Source organism: Phyllostomus hastatus, unplaced genomic scaffold (assembly GCF_019186645.2).
Source record: "Phyllostomus hastatus isolate PE091 unplaced genomic scaffold, TTU_PhHast_1.1 phas_contig_86, whole genome shotgun sequence".
NCBI classification, from domain to species: domain Eukaryota; kingdom Metazoa; phylum Chordata; class Mammalia; order Chiroptera; family Phyllostomidae; genus Phyllostomus; species Phyllostomus hastatus.
This window is the reverse complement of record NW_025333977.1, coordinates 36,185,515-36,205,106: the sequence shown is the minus strand read 5'-3', so window position 1 is coordinate 36,205,106 and position 19,592 is coordinate 36,185,515. Positions and strand designations below refer to the sequence as shown.

Below are 19,592 nucleotides of genomic sequence, written 5' to 3'. Positions count from 1 at the left end.
GTTCTGAGTCTATGCGCAAAGCATCATCAGTCAGGACTTGTATATAATGTTTGGGAAATTGTGAATAGATTATAGATGATTAGCATGGAAGAGGTAACTCAGACTCAAGAAATATTAGAACTGGAAGAAGAATTTAAGCAATTATTCCAACACTTCCATTTCAAGATAATAAAAATATTCCCCCAGAGACGTCTAGGACAATAATTCAGTAAAGGGACTGAAATAGGACTGAAACCTAAATAACCTACACTGTGAAACATCTTCTCCAAAGCAATACATCACGCATTATTTCAAATGTTCTTCTTAAGAACCTGTGAATAAGCAGGAAGTTTCTCTCCTCCTATCTTCCATGTGAGGCAACTTTATGGAGGAGAGCACAGGCACTGCCCCGGAATTTCCAGTCTCACTTGCAGGACAAGGCCAGAGCAATTTGGGCATTTGGGCAAGAGTCGAGTCCATCCTCCAGCCAGTTCAGAAGTCTGTGCTGACACAGAGGTGCAAACAAGTGATACGGAACTGTCAGAACGGGTGGAGACACTTAGATTTGTAAACAGGCATGGTGGAGATGGGAAGAATCCCATGACTGAACCAAAACGAAACAAAGGACCAGAAAGCTTAAGTGATTTTCTAATAGTCAAACAGCCAAGGCATCAGGCTGGGGCGGGAACACATGAATCAGTGCTTCTTAATCCCAGCCCTTCCACCCAAAACTCAATCTCAAGTGAAAAAAAAAGGAACAAAACAGTATTTCAATTTTCTCCTAAAAAACTTACAAGTAAGCTAATGTCAGAAGATGACTCTGAATATTTAGAAGTGTTGACCCAGGAAAGTGATACTTATTACCTATCCCAGGTAACCACAGGGTTGTCTTTAGTGAACAGGGGAGCGGATGTGTAGGCAAGGAGTGTAAGCAGCAGTAATCTAGGCACTCATCCCACTTCTGCCATAACTTGGTGGGGTGACCCTGGGCAAATCACTTTCTCTTTCCAAGCTTGTGTTTTCTCAACAGCAAAATGAGGGGTTTAGATGTGATTTACATGTTTTCTTCTAGATTAAAAGGCCTGTTTTTCCAACACATTTACATAAATGCAACCTACCTAAAGTTTCTGAAGCTTAAAAGTTGTTTCTTTGATTATTTGTTAATGTGGATGATTTTTTTTCCCACTTATAGCCACTTACTGGAACCAAATCACTCTGTTTCTATTTAGTTTAAGTGTTACTTTGATAGTTGAAAATACAAAAAAATATACAGCAGATACTAACAACAATACACAATTTGAAATATCCATTTCAAATATAGTCACTGACAACTTTATGGAGGAAGTTGCATTCAGTTACATTTTTTGAGAGTCATAAGCTGATTAATGGAAATAGAAAAAAGACAGGTGAGAGTAGCAAATCTTAGCAAGAAAGCAAATCTTAGCAGCAGGCAGAAAGGAAAAAGATAAAATGTATATTCAGTCTTATCTCAAAGTATAAGAAATGTTGAGATATGGAGAAACAATCTACGATGGCAGAAATCACATTTTCTAACAATAAAATATGCATCAGCTCCCCAATAATTATCCTAAATCTGTCCATCATCTTCTCTTGGTGAAGATTTCTGTTCCAAGAGAGCACTGGGAAATACCCTATGAGCCAGATACCCTCTCCACTGGACACAGCCTAGACACAGTTACCTCTGGGAACATGGGGAAAGAAAAGCATAGCTTTCTCTGCACTGCTCTCATCTACAGAGAAGGGCCTAAGTTCAGAGAAGCGCTTTCTTAAATATGACCTCACTGGATTCTCTCAGCAGTCCTAGAGATTATTAGGTATTATTGTTCATATTTTACAAAAGAGGATAGCAAGGATCAAAGAAAAAGAGACTCTTCTAAGTCCCTCAGGTAATACACAGAAGGATTGGAATTTGGGTCTCAAATGTTTTGCTGCAACACTCTAGCTCTGACACTTTCCCGGACACAAAACTGGGAATGCAAAGAGGGAGAGGTTTTGCCTTCAAGCATCAAATGAGATTATACAGGCCAATTAGGTGAACATGAATTAGGCCATGGATGTAACTAAGTTCAAGTCAAGTTCTAATCCTCTCTTTGCCTTCTATCACTACATTTAGCAGTTTTCATTCACTTTTTCATAAATATTTATCAAATATTCAGGATACATTGATACGAAAGACAGGTTTTATTAAAAGGCAGGTAGGCAAGATGGAAGGAAGGAAGGAAGGAAGGAAGGAAGGAAGGAAGGAAGGAAGGAAGGAAGGAAGGAAGGAGGGAAGGAAAGGAGGGAAGGAAAGGAGGGAAGAAGGGAAGGAAAGGAGGGAAGGAGGGAAGGAAGGAGGAAGGAAGAAAAAAATCAATGATTTTCTGCCCTGCAAGTTCTTATACTTGCATTACAGAGGTTAGTTTCCCCACAAATAACCATAGTATAGGGCTGAATAAGGCACATTAAGTATCAAAGTATATGAAACACAAGATGCTAGAGTAAACATACATGCGAGAGAGAGAGAGAGAGAGAGAGAGAGAGAGAGAGAGAGATGGAAGAAAGAGGAGGAAGAGGGGAAAAGAGAAGAGGGGGAACGAGAGGAGAGGAGCTAAATAGAAAAATCAGAGAGAACTGCATGGATGCAGTGAGAATTGAGAAAATTTTACTTGGAGAAAAAATGTTTAAGTATTTAGCACTTGAGCATAAAGATATAGGAGGAACACTGCATCAGGCACTGACTCTTGGAAAGTAACACATGTTCCTTTAGGTAAAGATAAAGGAAGACCAGTCTCAAACGGTCAGCTGTGCTCAGATTATGCAGGTGTACAAACCCTAGGCACAGAAAGAACCTGGCTAGTGTCCAGGGTACAGATATCTAACAGATAAACACGGCCCCTATGACGAAGGAGAGAGTGGGCAGGGGTAATTGTATCTTAGGACTCAGTGTTGAATGTGGGAACAAACACATGGTATGAATCACATATATTTTAGGCAGGGCACAGAAAATTTACATTAATAACACTCACAGCAGGAATTCCTGTTTTTATGAAAAATGTTGCCATTGATAAAAAGTGAATAAGGACCATATCAGAAAGCTATTGACCTCACCTTAATTAGGAATGCATGTGAATCCACAAGACAACAAACTTTCCTGCCTTCAATCTAGGGAATACAAATTAAAAGACAGCTTTGAAAGGATTGTTCTTCCCACAGGTAAAGGCTGAAAAAAATTTAAAGGAGGCAAGAAATAATACTGTCTCAAGTCTCATTATTCTTACCTCAATTTAAAAAGCCTTTCTCAATTCCAGAATTCTATTCATGCCTCAGTTCAAGCTTTCCTGAGAAATGTTTATCTTTTCAAAGAATATTCAGAGTCAAGTGACAAATCAAATGACTACTACTTACTTTCCATAGTTTAGTACCTACTCTATATTAAAGAGTCAAGACAAATAACAGAAGGATAAAAACCTGAATTGGTCATTTCTAGCTTTCCTTCCTTCCTCTCCCCTATTGCAATGTGAACTTTTTCTCTATGATGAATTCCACTTAAAACATGTCTATCAGCTCTGTCCCCATCTGTGGTTCATACTTGAAGGAGAATCTGGGTCCCTACCTGAATTTAAGTCAAAAGGATTTAACATGGTGAGATGTTTGACCAAGTCATACCCCCTCTCAGTTTTAGCACCCTCACATGATATAGGGGAGTGAAAATACAAACCCACAGGGGCACCCTGAAAACCATGGGGCGTCGGGTCCTTGGAACCACATGTCCAGTAGAATGCTAAGTGTACAATATGCCTCCTGTAAATGTACAGTAAATGAGGTCAGTATAGGATCATACGAGGTGAGTTCCAGGAGACCAGAGGCTATTTTAAATAAAACTCTTGGTCTCAGAGAGAGACTACACCTTGGTGGCTAAAGGCATGTTCTGTAAGAAAAAGAAGAGAGTGGGCTTTCAAAGGGAAGCTGAGCTTCCTCTGAGGACAGAAGGATTTCAGATGCCCATTCGAAGGGAAAATTCTTAGGACCACTCCCAGATTTACCAAATCTGAACCTTTTGGAGTAGAGCCTAATAACGGGCATTTAACAAGCCCTTCATCCATCTCCCAGTTCTTTCCTACACTCATCTTGAAATCTGCTGGCCTGGAATTCGGTTGCCTGATGTGTACGCAAGTGTTAACAATAATCGGAGCAATTTAATTAAAAACCCCAAAACTCCAAAAACATTTGAAGATAATTCTTTACTAATGTATTCTTACCCAATTCCTGGGGACAGGGAAAATACTTTTCTCTCATTTGACAGTTCTGTGTTCTCACCCACAGTGCCAACAAGGAAAACACAATCTACTTCACTTCTCGTTTGTAGAAATGGCAACGTTTACCACCTCGAAAGAGTACTGTGAGTTTCATTTATTGGTGTTTATAAATTCTTCTGAGTGTTCTGAAAAATCAACTACAAGTTGGCATTATGCATAGCACCCTGTTGGAGCTTAATACATATTCAATTAAAAAACAATGACAACAATAGAGCAATATCCACAAATTAGCATTAATGATAGCAATGTATTATTCTCATCCTACTGCCACAATTTTATCTAGGCAGAAGTGTTTATGTCTGAAGACTGTATAGTCCTGCCCCCAAAACAGGGGTGATCTTTGCTCAATGGTATCAACATCTCCTCTAGTAAAATTCACCTCACCCTTGCCTCAGAGTTCTGATTTTTTAGAGGATCTTCCTATTTGGCAAATGCTAGGAGACAAAGAAAATAGCTCTCTCCTAGATAAAGTCAGGTTCCACTGTGGAAAACAGTATGGAATTTCCTCAGAAAACTAAAAATGGAACTGCCTTTTGACCCAGCAATTCCACTGCTGGGGTTATTTCCTAAGAACCCTGAATCACCAATCCAAAAGAACCTATGCACCCCAATGTTCAAAGCAGCACAATTTACAATAGCCAAGTGTTGGAAGCAACCTAGGTGCCCATCAGTAAATGAGTGGTTCAATAAACTGTGGTACATTTACACAATGGAATACTACACAGCAGAAAGAAAGAAGGAACTCCTACCCTTCACAACAGCATGGATGGATCCGGAGAGCACTGTGCTAAGTGAAATAAGCCAGGCGGCAGTAAAAGACAAATACCACATCATCTCATTTGTAAGTGGAACCTAATCAACAAAACGAACAAGCAAGTAAAACATAACCAGAGACATTGAAATAAGGAACAAACTGACAGTGACCGAAGGAGAGTGGGAGGCAATAATGGGGAAAAGTGGGAAAGGTAATTAAGGAACATGTATAAAGGACACATGGACAAAGTCAGAAGGGGATAGGATCGAGGATAGGAGGTGGGGGTGTAGGGCAGGGGATAGTTTTTTGGGGGGAAATAGAGATAACTGTACCTGAACAATAATACAAATAAAGAAAGAAAGTCAGGATCCTGCACAGCATCCCAGACTCCTCAATTTCCCATAGATGCCCCCCATTCCAAACTGCTCTGGACTTTAGCTCCCTTTCACCATGGCCATGGTCATCGCCCTGGTTCAGGCCCTCATCTGCTGCACTAGACCCCTGCAGTCGGCCCCAAGCCATTCTGTCATTGCTGTTTCTGGACAATCCAGTCCTGCTATGTTACCGAAATCCATCTAAATAGAGATCAGGAAATTTTATTCTCTTTTATTGTCCCCGATGATAACTAATATAGTCTCAGATTGAGAAAATCCCAAAACTGCCATCAAAACTACTAAAGAGAAGTAATTCATTTGTTTGAATTGGGGGAGTGGTTGTAAGACACTCAGAAATACTTTTACCAAAGACAGCAGAGAGAGACACTCGGGCAGAAGAAACAGTTTAAGCAAAGGACTGCAATACCATGTGTCTATCTATGTAGTTCAGGTTCACTTTCCTCTGGGGGCAAGAATATAATGGCTGGTGAAGCCATCCACTAATCAAGGAGAGTCACCATTCCCACCCCTCGCCGTCCCTGCCCTGACTCTCACAGCCACCAGAACACATCTTGCTGTATTGGATTTTGCTGACTCTGCATGAGCCTTTGACATGCATAGTTGAGGTTGAGGAATCTGTGCCTAGTGGGTTTGAGGTTTCATCAAGAGAAAAAGAAGGAACTTGTGTGATTTCACTGAGTAACTATTTTCACTACAAAAAATTCCCATATTTATTTTTCCCTTTTTTGAAATGGCACTAAGGAAACACATGCCAGACTGCTATGAACAGAGCTGTACTTTCCAAACAGTAGCAAGCACTAAATATAGAAAAGCTTGAGTTGCTCACGATGTATATAACTTCCTTTCCCATTTCCTTTCCCCACCGCCCTAAGCCAGTGCACAGACTAGTACATGTTAAACCCTTCCACATCACAATGGCATCAGAAGACTGGCAAGCCCATGTACAATACATATTCCACAGATTTTGTAGAGAACTCCTATTGCCAAGACAAAGACTCAATCAATAAATCAATCCAAAAATACCAGCCCAATATCCCTCAATGACATAAAGACTATAGGTGATAAAGGAACATAACTGGTGATCCAGCTTTTAGGCAGTTTCTAAAAGGGGAAGAACAAAAAGATAATAAAATGAGTTGAGACATATGAGTCCTAAAACCTCCAGCTGGGGTTGGGGCCAGCTCTCCTCTAAGTGTGCTACCTTGGGTAGCTCCCTAAAGAATCTGCCCCCAGCCCCATTTCCTCATCGCAGGAAAGATGGCCTGGAATAGGGCCTTTGCAGATATGAACCACTATGATTTGTGCTGTTTAATGGTTTCTACAGGCCTCCCCATGTCACATTATGATTCTGGCTTTATGATATACAGTTTGGAGGCAATGTTAATGTACATGATATAATAATATCAGTCCACAAAAAGACATCTATTAAAGTGGCAGGAAAATGAAACATCATTAACTGACCTATCCATTAACTGATTCATGGTAGCTTTACTATGAACCAGATACTACTAGATACTCCATACTCTTCTATCTTAATTAATCCTCAAGATAACTTCCTAAAGTATTCCAAATGTTGCATGTGGAGATAAGCAATGCAACTGGCAAGCAACAGAGCAGTCTGCCTGGCACTGAACCCTGGCTTCCCATCACTACACCACACTACCCAGTTAACAGAATCAGGATGCAGAGAAGGGAGAGTTGGGATGAACTGGTGGTATCAGAAGCCATGAGGAAGAAAGTGAAATCTTTCTTTTAAAAATGGGAAGGATTTCTGATCAGTTGAGAGATAAGGATACTCCAGGCAGCAAAAAAAGACTCAAGAAAAATTAACTCGACACAGGAAACTAACAGTGAGAACATCAGCCTCCCGAGAGCAAAGACTACAGAGAGCACAGTGGGAGATAAGGTATACTTGGCAGGGTGCCACAGGTCACGAAGTATCATGAAAATCAGCCAAGAAAGGAAACTTAAGGAGGTAAGCAATAAGAACCCATAGGAAGAAAGTAACATTTTTTGAAGACCAATTGCTTAGAAATATGCAACTGGAATGGGGGCAGGGAGACACAACCAAAGCTGTGAGTCTATTGTGTTAAGGAAAAGAAATGAGCTAGGACAATGAATGGGAAAATGAGACTACAGCAAACCTGAGAGTCATTTTCGCACTAAAAAAAAAGTCAGATCTTGCTGACAGACATACTAAAATTACGAGACAATGACCCCAGAGTTTAGAGTCTGGGAGACTAGAAAATATAGCGGTACCTCTAAGAGGATGAAAGCCTTGAGAGAATGTGATGAGTAGAATTTGGAACAAGTTAAATGTGAAGAAACAGGTTTTTCCCTGTAGAAAGATCCTATGGATAAATGCAAAATAAATTGTTGAAGGAAAACATAGGGCCAAAAGTCATAACTAGTTCATGTCATTAAATAAAGAGATCAAAGTTGAGAAGATAGATAGAAGGTCAAGAAGAAGAACACTAAGTGGACACCTAAATTTGGGGCCAGAAAAAGAAGGAGATTGGGGGTCTGGCAAAAAAAAAAAGAGAGAGAGAGAAGAAATAGCTGCAGATATAGCACAGCAACCAAGGAAGTTCCGTTGAGCGAACACTGAAGGAGGAAGCGAGCAGGGAGGAGTGTTACCTTCCTGCAAGACACAGAGGAACACGGCTGCAAAGAACAGTCCTTAGGGAATCAGAGGACATGGTAAACTGGTGCAAGGGCCACCTCAGTTGAGTTGAAATGAGTTACATTCATGTTAGGATTGTGGCTTAAACCCCAGTTTACAGAGAGAAATGTGGTGGGGTGGAGGGGCTTCCTCACTTCATGAATCTGTAACTCTATGAAAATTCTTCTTTGTAATTGCCATGGCCCACTGTTGGTTTTTATCCCCACAGGGTCAGAAGAGAATGTCAATGAGCTAAAAGGAAATGAAAATAATCACAGTCATCTTAGGCACATTTCAACTTAGAAAATGGCCTAATGTGAAATGATGATAAAAGGCCCTGACCAAGTTGCCAGGTTGCTCAGTTAGTTAGAGCATTATCCCGATACACCAAGGTTTCAGGTTTGATACCTGGTCAGGGCACATATAAGAATTAACCAATGAATGTATAAATAAGTGGAACAATAAAAGAATCTCTCTCTATCTCTCTCTCACTCACTCTCTTTCTCTCTCTCCCACCCGCCTTCCGCTTCCTCTCCCCTCATAAGCAATTGGAAACAATAATAAAAATGATGAAGTCTCCTGAATGTGCACAGTAGTTAGCCAATTTTTTATTCAATTGTTTGATCACCCCTTCATGGAATACCTAAGTCTGAACCTATCAGGTACTCTATGAAGTTCTGAGACAGGTCTTCAGAAATCAAGACCCTCACTCAGCAGTGCACGCACTGTAGAATGTAAGGCTTGAAACAATACATCCCTGATCAGAGGACAGCTTGCCATTCTCCTTCTAATACATACAATACCAGCAAATATAGCATCTAATGATCATAAAAGTATTCATTGCTCTACGAATGGGGGTGAGATAATTTTTAATAGAAAGAATAAAAGCTCAGTGATGCTGCAATAATATTACAAAAATTATTGGTAAGGTAAATCTTTTACTTACTGATTTAGAAAGTGGTAGCAAACAGGTTATTTTCATTTGATCGTTTGGAAAAAAACAGAAGAGAAGAATTTGGATCATCATACTAGCTCTATGACTAAAATAACTAAGATTTGGTTCATGGGATGATCTGACTGAGATCACATATCATCTCAGTGTGTCAGCTACAGGTCAGAACAGAACGTGGTTGTAAGACAGGCTCAGACTGATTTAAGCAATAAAGGGAATGAGACAAGTGATGGGGAAAGAAGGGAATTTCTGAGCTCTTGCCATGTTGGTCTCTTTCTTTCTCATTTTTAAGGGGTTGTGGGGACTCAAAAACTAAATCCTTTACCTTCAAAAATGGGGATTTTCTCTTTCCTGTGTCATGCAGTCCTTTACTTTAAAAAACTGCATAGAAACATTTTTTCCACCATCTACCACCTATTTTACTCTTTTCTACAATAATAAAAACTGACATCTTTACTAAAGATTATCGGTAAAATGAATATAAAAACAAACTAAAATTATAGAAAAAATTCCAGTTTAAAGGTCAATATATAACTTTCTTATATTTTCAAGCCAAAGCATATCCATCCATTCCATAATGGTATAGACAATTCAAAACAAAAAATGGAAGATAATATTGCAATAGAGGGTTCTACAACATAACCCATAGGGTCCACATACTAATAAAGAAAAAATTGAAGAGGAAAGTAACAGTTGTTAGTTTATGTTCTTCATTGAAACAGAATATAAAGGCAGAGTAACAATAAAGCTGTGATGGCAAAAGAAAAAGAAATGGACTGGCTCAACTGAGAAAAATGCAGGGTTCTATCCCCACCAAGGATGCTTAATACCATGGAAACCTAGAATATTACTTAACCTCTTTGAGCCTTAGTCCCTTCACTAGGACAAGAGGAAGAATTATCACTATACTTCTCTTTTCATAAGTTATTTAAAAGCTCCTTGAGATAAAGCATATGAAAGTCTTGTATTTTAAAACAATGTCAATTTTGGAATTAATGGAATTATAGGGTAAGAGTCTTAGACAGGTCAAACTCACAAAAGCTAATGATACAATAATAATACCTTAACATTTTAAAGATGGGTATACATACCACATATAAGAATACTATATTTTTTATCTGTTAGAGGTGCAAAAGTACTTGACTTTTGAATGGATCAAGTAAATTCAGCTTTGCACGGAAAATTTTCCTAAAACTTAGAGGTTCAAAAATAAAATATGAGTTAAATCCTTAGGGTTTTGGTCTTAGCATCTTCTACTCTCTCTTTTACCCCTCTCTTTCAGATCAAGTCTTTCTGTGTTGAGTGGATTACATAAATTACAAAGGAACTCCAGGTTCATGAGCCCAAAGGGGCTTCCATACCATGGGGATTGGCAAAGAATATACTGGAGAATGAGATGGAAGATTAGCTTCTTTCCATTAAAGAATCACAATGAAATCTATCGCAATGACCCTTGGCCATTAACTATGAACACATATTGTTGATGACTTTGGCTACTTTTTGAGAATTTAAAGTCATCTGCCTTCTCTCATTTCTAAGGGGATTTATATTATGCCAAGAGGCTTAAAAATCCCCAAAATGCATTTTGATTTTATTCTGACCCATTTAAAAGTAAATTGCTGCTTCCCTGACATTTGCTGTGAGATCTAAACAAGTTGCCTTGACTCATTGAGCCTTAACTTTTGTATTTGCTAAATCATATTTGTGCTTTTCTTATTTGTGAAAGTCAAACATAATATGAAGTATTTTTTAATTTATAAATTACTATAAAATTATAAAGAGGTAATATTTCATTACCAAGGCATTGCATTTTGAGGCTATAAGAGATCTAAAAGATTAGTTAATTCAATTTTTTATTTTGTAGAGAAAGTTAGTGGGAGTGTTTCTTTAGCAAAAAGACTTAAAGTCCCCAAGTGTTTAAGAGCAAGGAATGGGGTCACTGGCGTACTATGGGAAGGCGTGGTGCAAACCAAATGACAGCAATATCTGCACCAGAACTCAGCAAAGAGATGAATCACTCCAGAATAACCCAACAGTAATAGCATCAACAGTAAATACTCACTAAGCTTTAGAAAATGTCAGGGACATACACTAATCATGTGTATTATCTCTTTGAAACCTTCACCAGCTCAGAAAGAACCAACTGCAGTTTCACTTAACTTTGAGCAAAGGTAATTTTCTGAAATATATACTACTACTAATTATTCCCTATTAACAAATTCAAGTGCTAAAGCAAAGCTGACCTTATTGGTTATCTCTACATGCAGGAGAACTGACCACAACCAGTTTTCCTGTGAGACTTTTATTGTCCGGGGATTAACCAATTTTTCACTGTAGAGAGCAGGGCTGTGCCCTAGATTAGGTAGCAGTGTCAATGGTAATTGAGTTGATAAGGGTGAGTATGTGTGTACACACTCCACTATCAATCCCAGAGAAAAGGTTTACCTCTTTAAATTTTTAAAAAATAAGGAAGAGAAGCTATGGCATTCCATGAAAAAGTTTCAAGTTGCTAAATGAAACATTGGAATAGTCTCTGTCAGCTCTAGGCCTGCTACTTTCAAAGAAGTTTTTACAAGTCTAGACACCAAAAATACCTCTCTCTTCTCAACTGAGTACCCAATCAGACAATGATTCAGACTGAAAGACAAACAGGAAAGCTTTGATGTTCACTTCTAGAAAGTCACATTGACCAGAACCAGCTACATGCCTAAGAGCCCACCAGCCCTGCTAAACATACTCTGACGACCTACATAAGGGAGCCGCAAAAGGAGGAGATAATGGCAAATAAGCTACTGCTGCTACTGCTGTTGCCAGGGTCACAAACAACCCCACAAAGCAACTAGGGCTCGCTAACCTAATGCCCAAGGGAACAAGGCGAAGGGCCAGGAAGAAACAAGCATCTCAGTCACTCCTTTGGTATGTTTCCATGTGTTGAGATATTCTTACATTCTCACTGAACAGAAAGGCAAGCATTTTACAGTGGAATCAAGCTTTCACTGACCACTTTGGTTTTGCTCTGAAAAATCGCACACTACCTCTGTTCTTAGCCTTTAGAGCCTGGACATGGTCTTTTTTTACCCAGCCTCCTCCTTCCTCACCCCACTACCAGATACAGAAGGGATGACCTCTATAACAGGGTGTGTCCACACCATATAAGTAACTCCCAGTGCGCCTTTTTGGGAGTTCCTGGATGAACATGGCCACAGCTGTGGGCATGAGTTTTCTATGCCTAAAAGTAAAATTCTGCCATTCAATACCTACTAGACTAGGATTACATGTCACGCGACATGGATTCTAGTGCCACTTCTAATAAAACTTCAATCAATTTTTAAGTTATCATTGATAAATGAAATACATTAAATGCCTAAGTGGATAAATGATTATAACCCACCATTCACCCTATACATACATGACCTTTGAAATTGTTTTTATAAGAATAGGAATGAGTTGGCCTACAGATTTTGGAGACTGACTTTATTATAACAAGGCTATAAATGATTTCAGAATTTTCTCTTCCCTCTTTCCCTTTCAACTAACTCCGGGCATTTCCCCAAGTCCAGTGCGCAGGGCCATTACACTGTTCTCACTTTCTGCTGAGAAGAGTCACCTCTTTCAGTAGCTTTATCCATCAACTCCTTGAGGCAGACATGATACCTCACTCCTGGACTGGTGGATCCTTTGAATGTGCATCATTTTCTAAAAGGATGGGAAGAAAATCCATGCAAAGAAATCATAAAGGGACAAATTTCAGTTGAAAAAAAGAAAAAAATAACATTAACATTTGGAGTAAGGAGCAATGGACAAAACAGTGTGTTTTTGGAGGTGAAGAGATTGGAGTCAGGAGTAGCAAACGTGGCCATCCTGACCAAATGAAGAGAAGAGGAGACATGAAAACTGAAAGTGTAAAACCACTGGATAGTAGGCAAGTGAAAGCAAGCCACAGGACTGAGTCACAATGAGAGAGGTAAAATTAAAAGTTGTCAACTGGAGGTCATGGGAAAAAACTCAAGCAAAGATATAAAAAGAGGAAGTTAAATACAGAGCACCTGAACTCAGAGCCATCAGGGATCAGCAAATAAGTCCCTGAGGAGCTCCAGGAAGTCAACCAGACAATCGGAGCTGTCTGCATGGGGTTTCCCGTGGGCACAACCTGTTTAGTCTCATGGTGTGTGAAAAGCACCACTTGGCAGCCAACACAGACCTGGGGATGTCCTCCTTATATTTAAAGTAGTGACAAAGACCTGCAATAAACTGTCCGTGATTCCAGAATGAAGGGTAAATTCCACAGCCAGAAATGCAGATGTCACAGTTCCTTGGTGCTTCTCTTCCTCTGTATTCTCATTATCACCTCACTGCTGACAAATCCATTCACCCATCTGAAAATTAAGGTCCTACCCAGTCATCAAAGTGTAGTTCAAATGACACTGTTTCCAAAAATCTTCCCAGCATATCTCTAGTCAGTTTTTATGTCCCTGACTCTCTACCACAACACAGGACTTAGAGTGTACTTCTCATCGAAGTATGGTAACTAAGGCATAATTTAGCACAAAACACCTTAATTTAGGAAAAAATACACACACACACACACACACACACACACACACACACACACACACACTGTATTTTTCAGACTATAAGAAGGACCTCCCTCCAAATTTGGGAGTAAAATGGGGTGTGCGTCTTATAGTCCAAATGTAGCTTACCTGGCTCGCTATGGGGAGCAGCGGATGGCAGCCAATGTTATTTATGTTATTAAATACTTTGCCACATTTTTTGCTTCAAAAATTTTTTCCCTATTGTCCTCCTCTAAAACCTAGGTGTATCTTATGGTCCGATGTGTCTTATAGTACTAAAAATACAGGGTGTGCATATATATGAAGCTTCCAAGCTTGATTCAGAGCTGGTAGGTGATAAACCTCATCCTTCAACGTTGCCTTACCTATAGTAGTCATCCATAAATATTTTACAAAACTGAAAAAAATATTGGCAGTTCAAGCAACAGAAGGGGGACTTAAGTTATGACCTCTTATTCCCTTGCAAATTTGAAAGTTTATAATACATTCTCCCCCTTTGAACCTATGCTAAACAATGCTAAATACTTGCCTGCCTCTGCTAAAATAGAAAAAAATTACCAACTGTGGAATTAGCTCAGAAAACTAACAGTCCCAAGACTGGGACTCAGGGCACTAGATCCACAATGCCAAATTCTAAGGCTATAATCCTCAGCATGTGTGCCTGAGTTAGAGAAGGTATTCAATTTACAGCAAACAAATGTGGAACAAGTGAAGGAGGGAAGTGACTGCTAAATGCATTCCAAATCTCACAGGCAGTGAGGTCAAACTGATCCTGATAGAACAGAAAATATCTCATTTGTTTTCCAAGAGTCATCTTCTATAAAAATGAGAATTCTCAAAACAAGAATTCTTGACACTAAATATTTATTTGCCTTTTGCAAAGATAAAGTCTACAGCAAACATTGAAAGTTCAGTGAGTCAAGCAAAACTCTAGCACCACCTGGTTGTTCCAAACAGGAGCAAGTAACCCCTTCATCTGAACCTCAGAGCCTTAAAACCATGTGCCCAAGCCGTCTGGTATAGTGCGATAAAGGGCAAATCCAGGCGTCAAGAATTCTCAAATTCAGTAAGAGTTCAGTCAGAAACTACATAATCTACCCTTCTTGGGTCTCAGTTTCCCCATTGGTAAAGAGAGGGAGTGAAGTCATTTAGCAAGTGCTCAAGAAGGCCTTAACCCAATGCTTGGCGCAGGGTTGGACTATATTATCTCTTAGGTCCCTCCTAGCTCTGGAAATCTTATTATTCTTGTAGTCACACTTAGTAGACATTCTTTTGGCTTGAACCTGAAAATTTGGCTGGAAACATAAACAGACTTCTACATAAAAACACACATTCACCAGCTATAATTTGGACTTGGCAACAGGAGGCTTCACCATGGCTGAGAGGAAAAAGTATAAAATCTTCTCCAGTGAGCGTATTACCTTGAGATACATTATAGCTCCTCTCCAAAAGGGATGCGGATACAGCCAGAGCAGGGCCAAGTCCTTATCACATGGTATCACCCCCACGCCAGGGAGGGACCTGCCCCTTCTCTTTTGAACTCGCCTACAGGCCTTACATATGATCAAGAATGCCAGGCCTCTCCCTCCCAGATTTGTCCTTTTCCACTTGGCAAACTCTATTTTATTTTTTATCCTTCTTCCTTCTGTTTTGCAGAGAACATAAGCCAACATGGCAACAGGCTTTTTGTTTATTTCCTTCTTTTTCAAAAACAAAGTTGTGGTTTCAGAACAGTTACCAGGACAGGGTCCGCACAGAGCAAGACTTTTCGTACTTTTAGAAAAGCCCCATGTCTGAATTTCTCTTAATGAAACACTTTGGCAAAGTCTTATTATTATTCTTGCTGGTGTTATTGTATATCCAGTAATAATTATAACATCAAAAAATCTGTATAGCCATTATAGCTTAGCAATTTTAAATCCATCTGTATTTCATTTAATTATTAGATGTTGGTACCGTTACTTTATTTTTAATTATAAAGAAACTGGGACTTATTCTGAATGGCTCAAAATAATAAAACTAGAATAAGCTGCTGAAATACTTAAACACAAGTCTATTGTCACAAAGTTAAAGAAACTTTTTAGAAATAAAGATTTTAAACCCAACAAAATAGTTTCTATAATGATCCAAGAGAGAAGATTGAGTAAGTGAAGATTTTAATTGAGTAAACTAAATATGCAAAGAACCAACACCATGAAAATAAGAGCAAAACTATACAAAAGACAAACTTGAAAGGTCTTCTTTTTTAAAATAAAAAATGACTAAAAATAAGGAAAATTAATCATATTGTTTTTATTAACATGGGCTCTCTCTAGTGCATTAAATAAATATAAGCTTTGTAAGACTCCTGTCCATTACTGGCATCTGATCTGTTTTTGCTAGCTTACAGCAAGATGAAATGAAGGGAGTTTGTGACGTCTGTGAGAAGACAGAAAATGTGTAAGTGCCTTTATAAGGCCTAACCTCCAAACTGAATTGAAACTTACTGGTTATAACTGGAACTTAATAAACTGAATAATTTCAACTGATCAATTAAAAAACAAGCTTCTTCTATTTCCTAAGATCCGCTATATAAAAATATACTTCCAGGAAATGCACGTGGCCCTTTCTCCCCTCTCCGGCCCCCAGTCTTTGTGTAGGGGCCACCTGATCAGGGAGGTCTTCTTGACCATGCACACTCCAGGTGGGTTGTACCCCTAACCCTGTCCTCAGCCTGTGGCCCTGATCCCATGCTAATGTCACCAGAGCCCCTCCACACTCACAGGCTGAGAACCACTGCTCATGGTGCTTCTGACTCCAGCCCAGTGCTTTGCCATCACCCCTCTCTGGAGTACGACAGTTGTACATAATCAATACATACTGTAATGTGCCTCAGAAGAGAAAATCTGAAAGATGTTTGTTGCTGGTTTGGCTAGAAAGATGCTGCTGACCAATTAGGACCTACTGTGACCAACCAGACACTTAAAATATCAATGGTACTCATGCAGAATACCATGCCTGTGGATAGAGAAAAAAAAATAAGGAAAGTATGGTTGTGCGCTCCAGGATAACAAAAACATGTGAACTTCTCAAATGGCATTCCTAAAAAAAAATGGCTTTCAGTTTTGAAACAAAATTAGCAGGGGAAAGGATTCTAAGGCTTTGGAGTACAAGCTGGCAGAACTCTGAAAAGCTTTGAGTTGGGCATTTTGCCTTAAGGTGACTTAGCTTTTTGTGAGTTGTAAAGCTCTTTGTAGGCTCTGGATAAATGTGTATCCGGTACAGAAAGTATCACTGAATTCGTGAGCTTCCTAGCATGGCTTATAAATATGACTTCAACCACAGATCTTACCTGTGCCCTGAAAGCACCTTCATCAAGCGGTGGTGGAGGAGGGAAGTTTCCAGAGCCAGATGGAAGAACACCGGGATCATCCAGAGGTGGGGGTGGGGGTGGAAGAAAATCACCTGCAGAAAGGAAACATACACATCCAGTTACTACGGATGCAAACTTATAAGCACTCTTCAAAACACATATTGGCTAGCATTCTGCAGCTTTGTAATTGGCACTGACACATAATTTTTGCCTTGCATGACAATTATTCCCTATCTTTCTTCTCCTCACTTTACTCAGAAGCCTTAACTTTCTGAAGATTGAGAGCCAGGTTTGATCATTCAAAGTGACATAAAAGCTAGTCTATAGGGGTCAGGAACATTTAGCCAGAACAGGGAAGGTGGTTGGGGTGGTGGATTACTGAAATATGTGAGACTTGGTCCTTACCCTCAATCAATTTTCAGTAAATTAGAGAAGGCAAAAAATGAGTACACAGTAAGGATACTACAAGAGGCAATGTATAAAGATGTACAAACAAAGTGGAAACTAAGATGAAGAAAAGCTTATGCCCAGGTAGAGAAACAAGGAAGGCTTTACTGAACATTTAAATTGTCCCTGAACATTATGATGTAGAGAGTAAGTCCACTCTAGGCAGAAAGAGAGAGGAATAAAGGCACAGAGATTAAAAAAAAAAGAGCCTAAGGAATAAAGAGTAAGCGACAACTACCATAAATATAGAAATATAAAATAAACCATAGCTTATAAAATAAACCAGTGACAAAATAAGCTTTCAAGTGGTTTTTTTTTGGTAAAACTAGCAAATAGCTTGAATTCTATGTGTGCAATGAGGATCCATCGAGGATTTCTGAGAAAGGAACACTTGGTTGCAATATGACTTACTAAACATTAATCTAAAAGTGCATGTAGGGCAGATTATGAAAAACTGGAATGAGAAGTGTCGATTTGGAAATCTATATGCAATCCAAGGAGAGAGCAATGAGGCTTTAGGCCACTAGGAAAGTCCAACACTGCTGACCCACAAGAACAGCACACTGAAGTTAGAGCTGTTGAAGAATGTGCCTGATCTCTAAGATCTGAGTATTAACGTATATCCAAGAGCTCTATGGACTCATAATGTAAAATCCTTTTAAATATTCTACAAGAAATCCTATTGGGAAAAGAAAGACCCCATTTACCTAAAACTTTTCATTTGTCCTCTTCCTGTTAAAAATAATACTTTACATATGTTGGGAAAATTCTCTCCTCTATTTATGGATAAGTAGCTTTTCCTTGCATTTCAGCTGTTCAACATTTAGTGGTAGGGCAGCAGACTCTATCACTCAGTGACCTGCTTTTAGACCATACCAAAGCATCGAAACTTAAATCTTCAGAAAAAGGATGGTCAAAATTGAGCAGTGGAAGGATGGTGACTTGAACTGGTTGGTCTGCTACACCTTTCGGATGTTCACACGGGCTCCATGTGCCTTACAAAAAACAGTTCAGAGCTGGGAGAGGAGCTCCCAGCTGTAAGCCTGGTTCCCCACGATAATCAGACTACTAAGCAAACACCACCTTTAAAGCACTCTGTTTTTTGGACTCTCACAATGTACCAGGCACTGTGCTAAGATTTTCATACACAGCCTCTTACTCCTGCAAAACTCTCTATGCTAGTGGTTCTAAAACTTTGGAGTTCATCAGGATCTCTGGAAGGTCTTGTTCAAGCATAGCTCGCTGGATCCCATCCCCAGACTTTCTAATTCAGTAGATGAGGGGTAGTGCTCAATAATTTGCATTTCTAATAAATTCCCAGGTGATGCTGATTCTTTTGGTTTTAGGACCACTACAAGAAACACTGCATTGGGCAAAGTATTACATTACTATTCCTACCTTAGACCCCATAGGATTAGTAATTATGATTTGAGTCATAAAGAAACATTTCTACGTCTCTTACCCTTCTGAGTGAACTCATCCCAAGGGATACTTTGCCCATATTTCTATTAGGGTTATAAGCCTTAAAAACTTTTATTAACTCCACCCAGTAGCCACAAACATTGCCTACAAACTAGAGTCACCAAGGAAGATTTTCTAAAGACATTGACGCCAAAACTCCATCTCACACCAATTCAATTAGGATCTTGGGGATGGGCAAAGGCAGTGAAGAGGAAAAGTCAGAGGCCAGGATTGCTCTTAAATTCAGCTAATTCTAATGTACAGCCAGGACTGAGAAACTCCTTTGGCTTTCTTTTGGCTAAACACTGCACTAAAAAAAATTATAATAACTGTTAAATACAAAGAATTGTCACCAAGTCATAATATATTACAAAAATGCACACAATGACATCTTAAGTGATCAGCAAAGGATATCAAGGTTGTTGGACCCTTGACTACCAAATTCTAGCTCACAGCCCAGTTTTCAGGTTCAAATGTCCTATCCAGAGCTATGTCTACCTCATACCACACATAACAGAAAATTTCTGAGCATCATCTTCTACTTCAACAGATCCTATCACATTATGAGAATTGTCAGCATTAAATATGATCAGACCTGAATGAATCTCAGAGGTCATATTATAAAGGTAGAAACAGAGGCCCACAAAAAAAGAAATTATTTGAAAACAACATAAATCTAAACTATCCCAGGAAAAAT

General features: G+C 39.2%; 1 protein-coding gene across 8 annotated transcripts in view; it reads right to left on the bottom strand.

Annotated features, from left to right (window-relative positions):
- Positions 1–19,592, bottom strand: part of LOC123826937 (LIM domain containing preferred translocation partner in lipoma) — a 634,789-nt gene that overhangs the window by 343,063 nt on the left and 272,134 nt on the right. For 6 of the 8 annotated variants that reach the window (XM_045851156.1, XM_045851152.1, XM_045851157.1 and 3 more), the window contains 2 exons: positions 16,967–17,079; positions 3,091–3,144 (listed from right to left, as the gene is read on the bottom strand). In XM_045851156.1, coding sequence (XP_045707112.1) covers positions 3,091–3,144; positions 16,967–17,079 — 167 coding nt within the window. The remainder of the gene's footprint in view (positions 1–3,090; positions 3,145–16,966; positions 17,080–19,592) is intronic. The other 2 variants (XM_045851158.1, XM_045851151.1) reach the window with 1 other exon arrangement.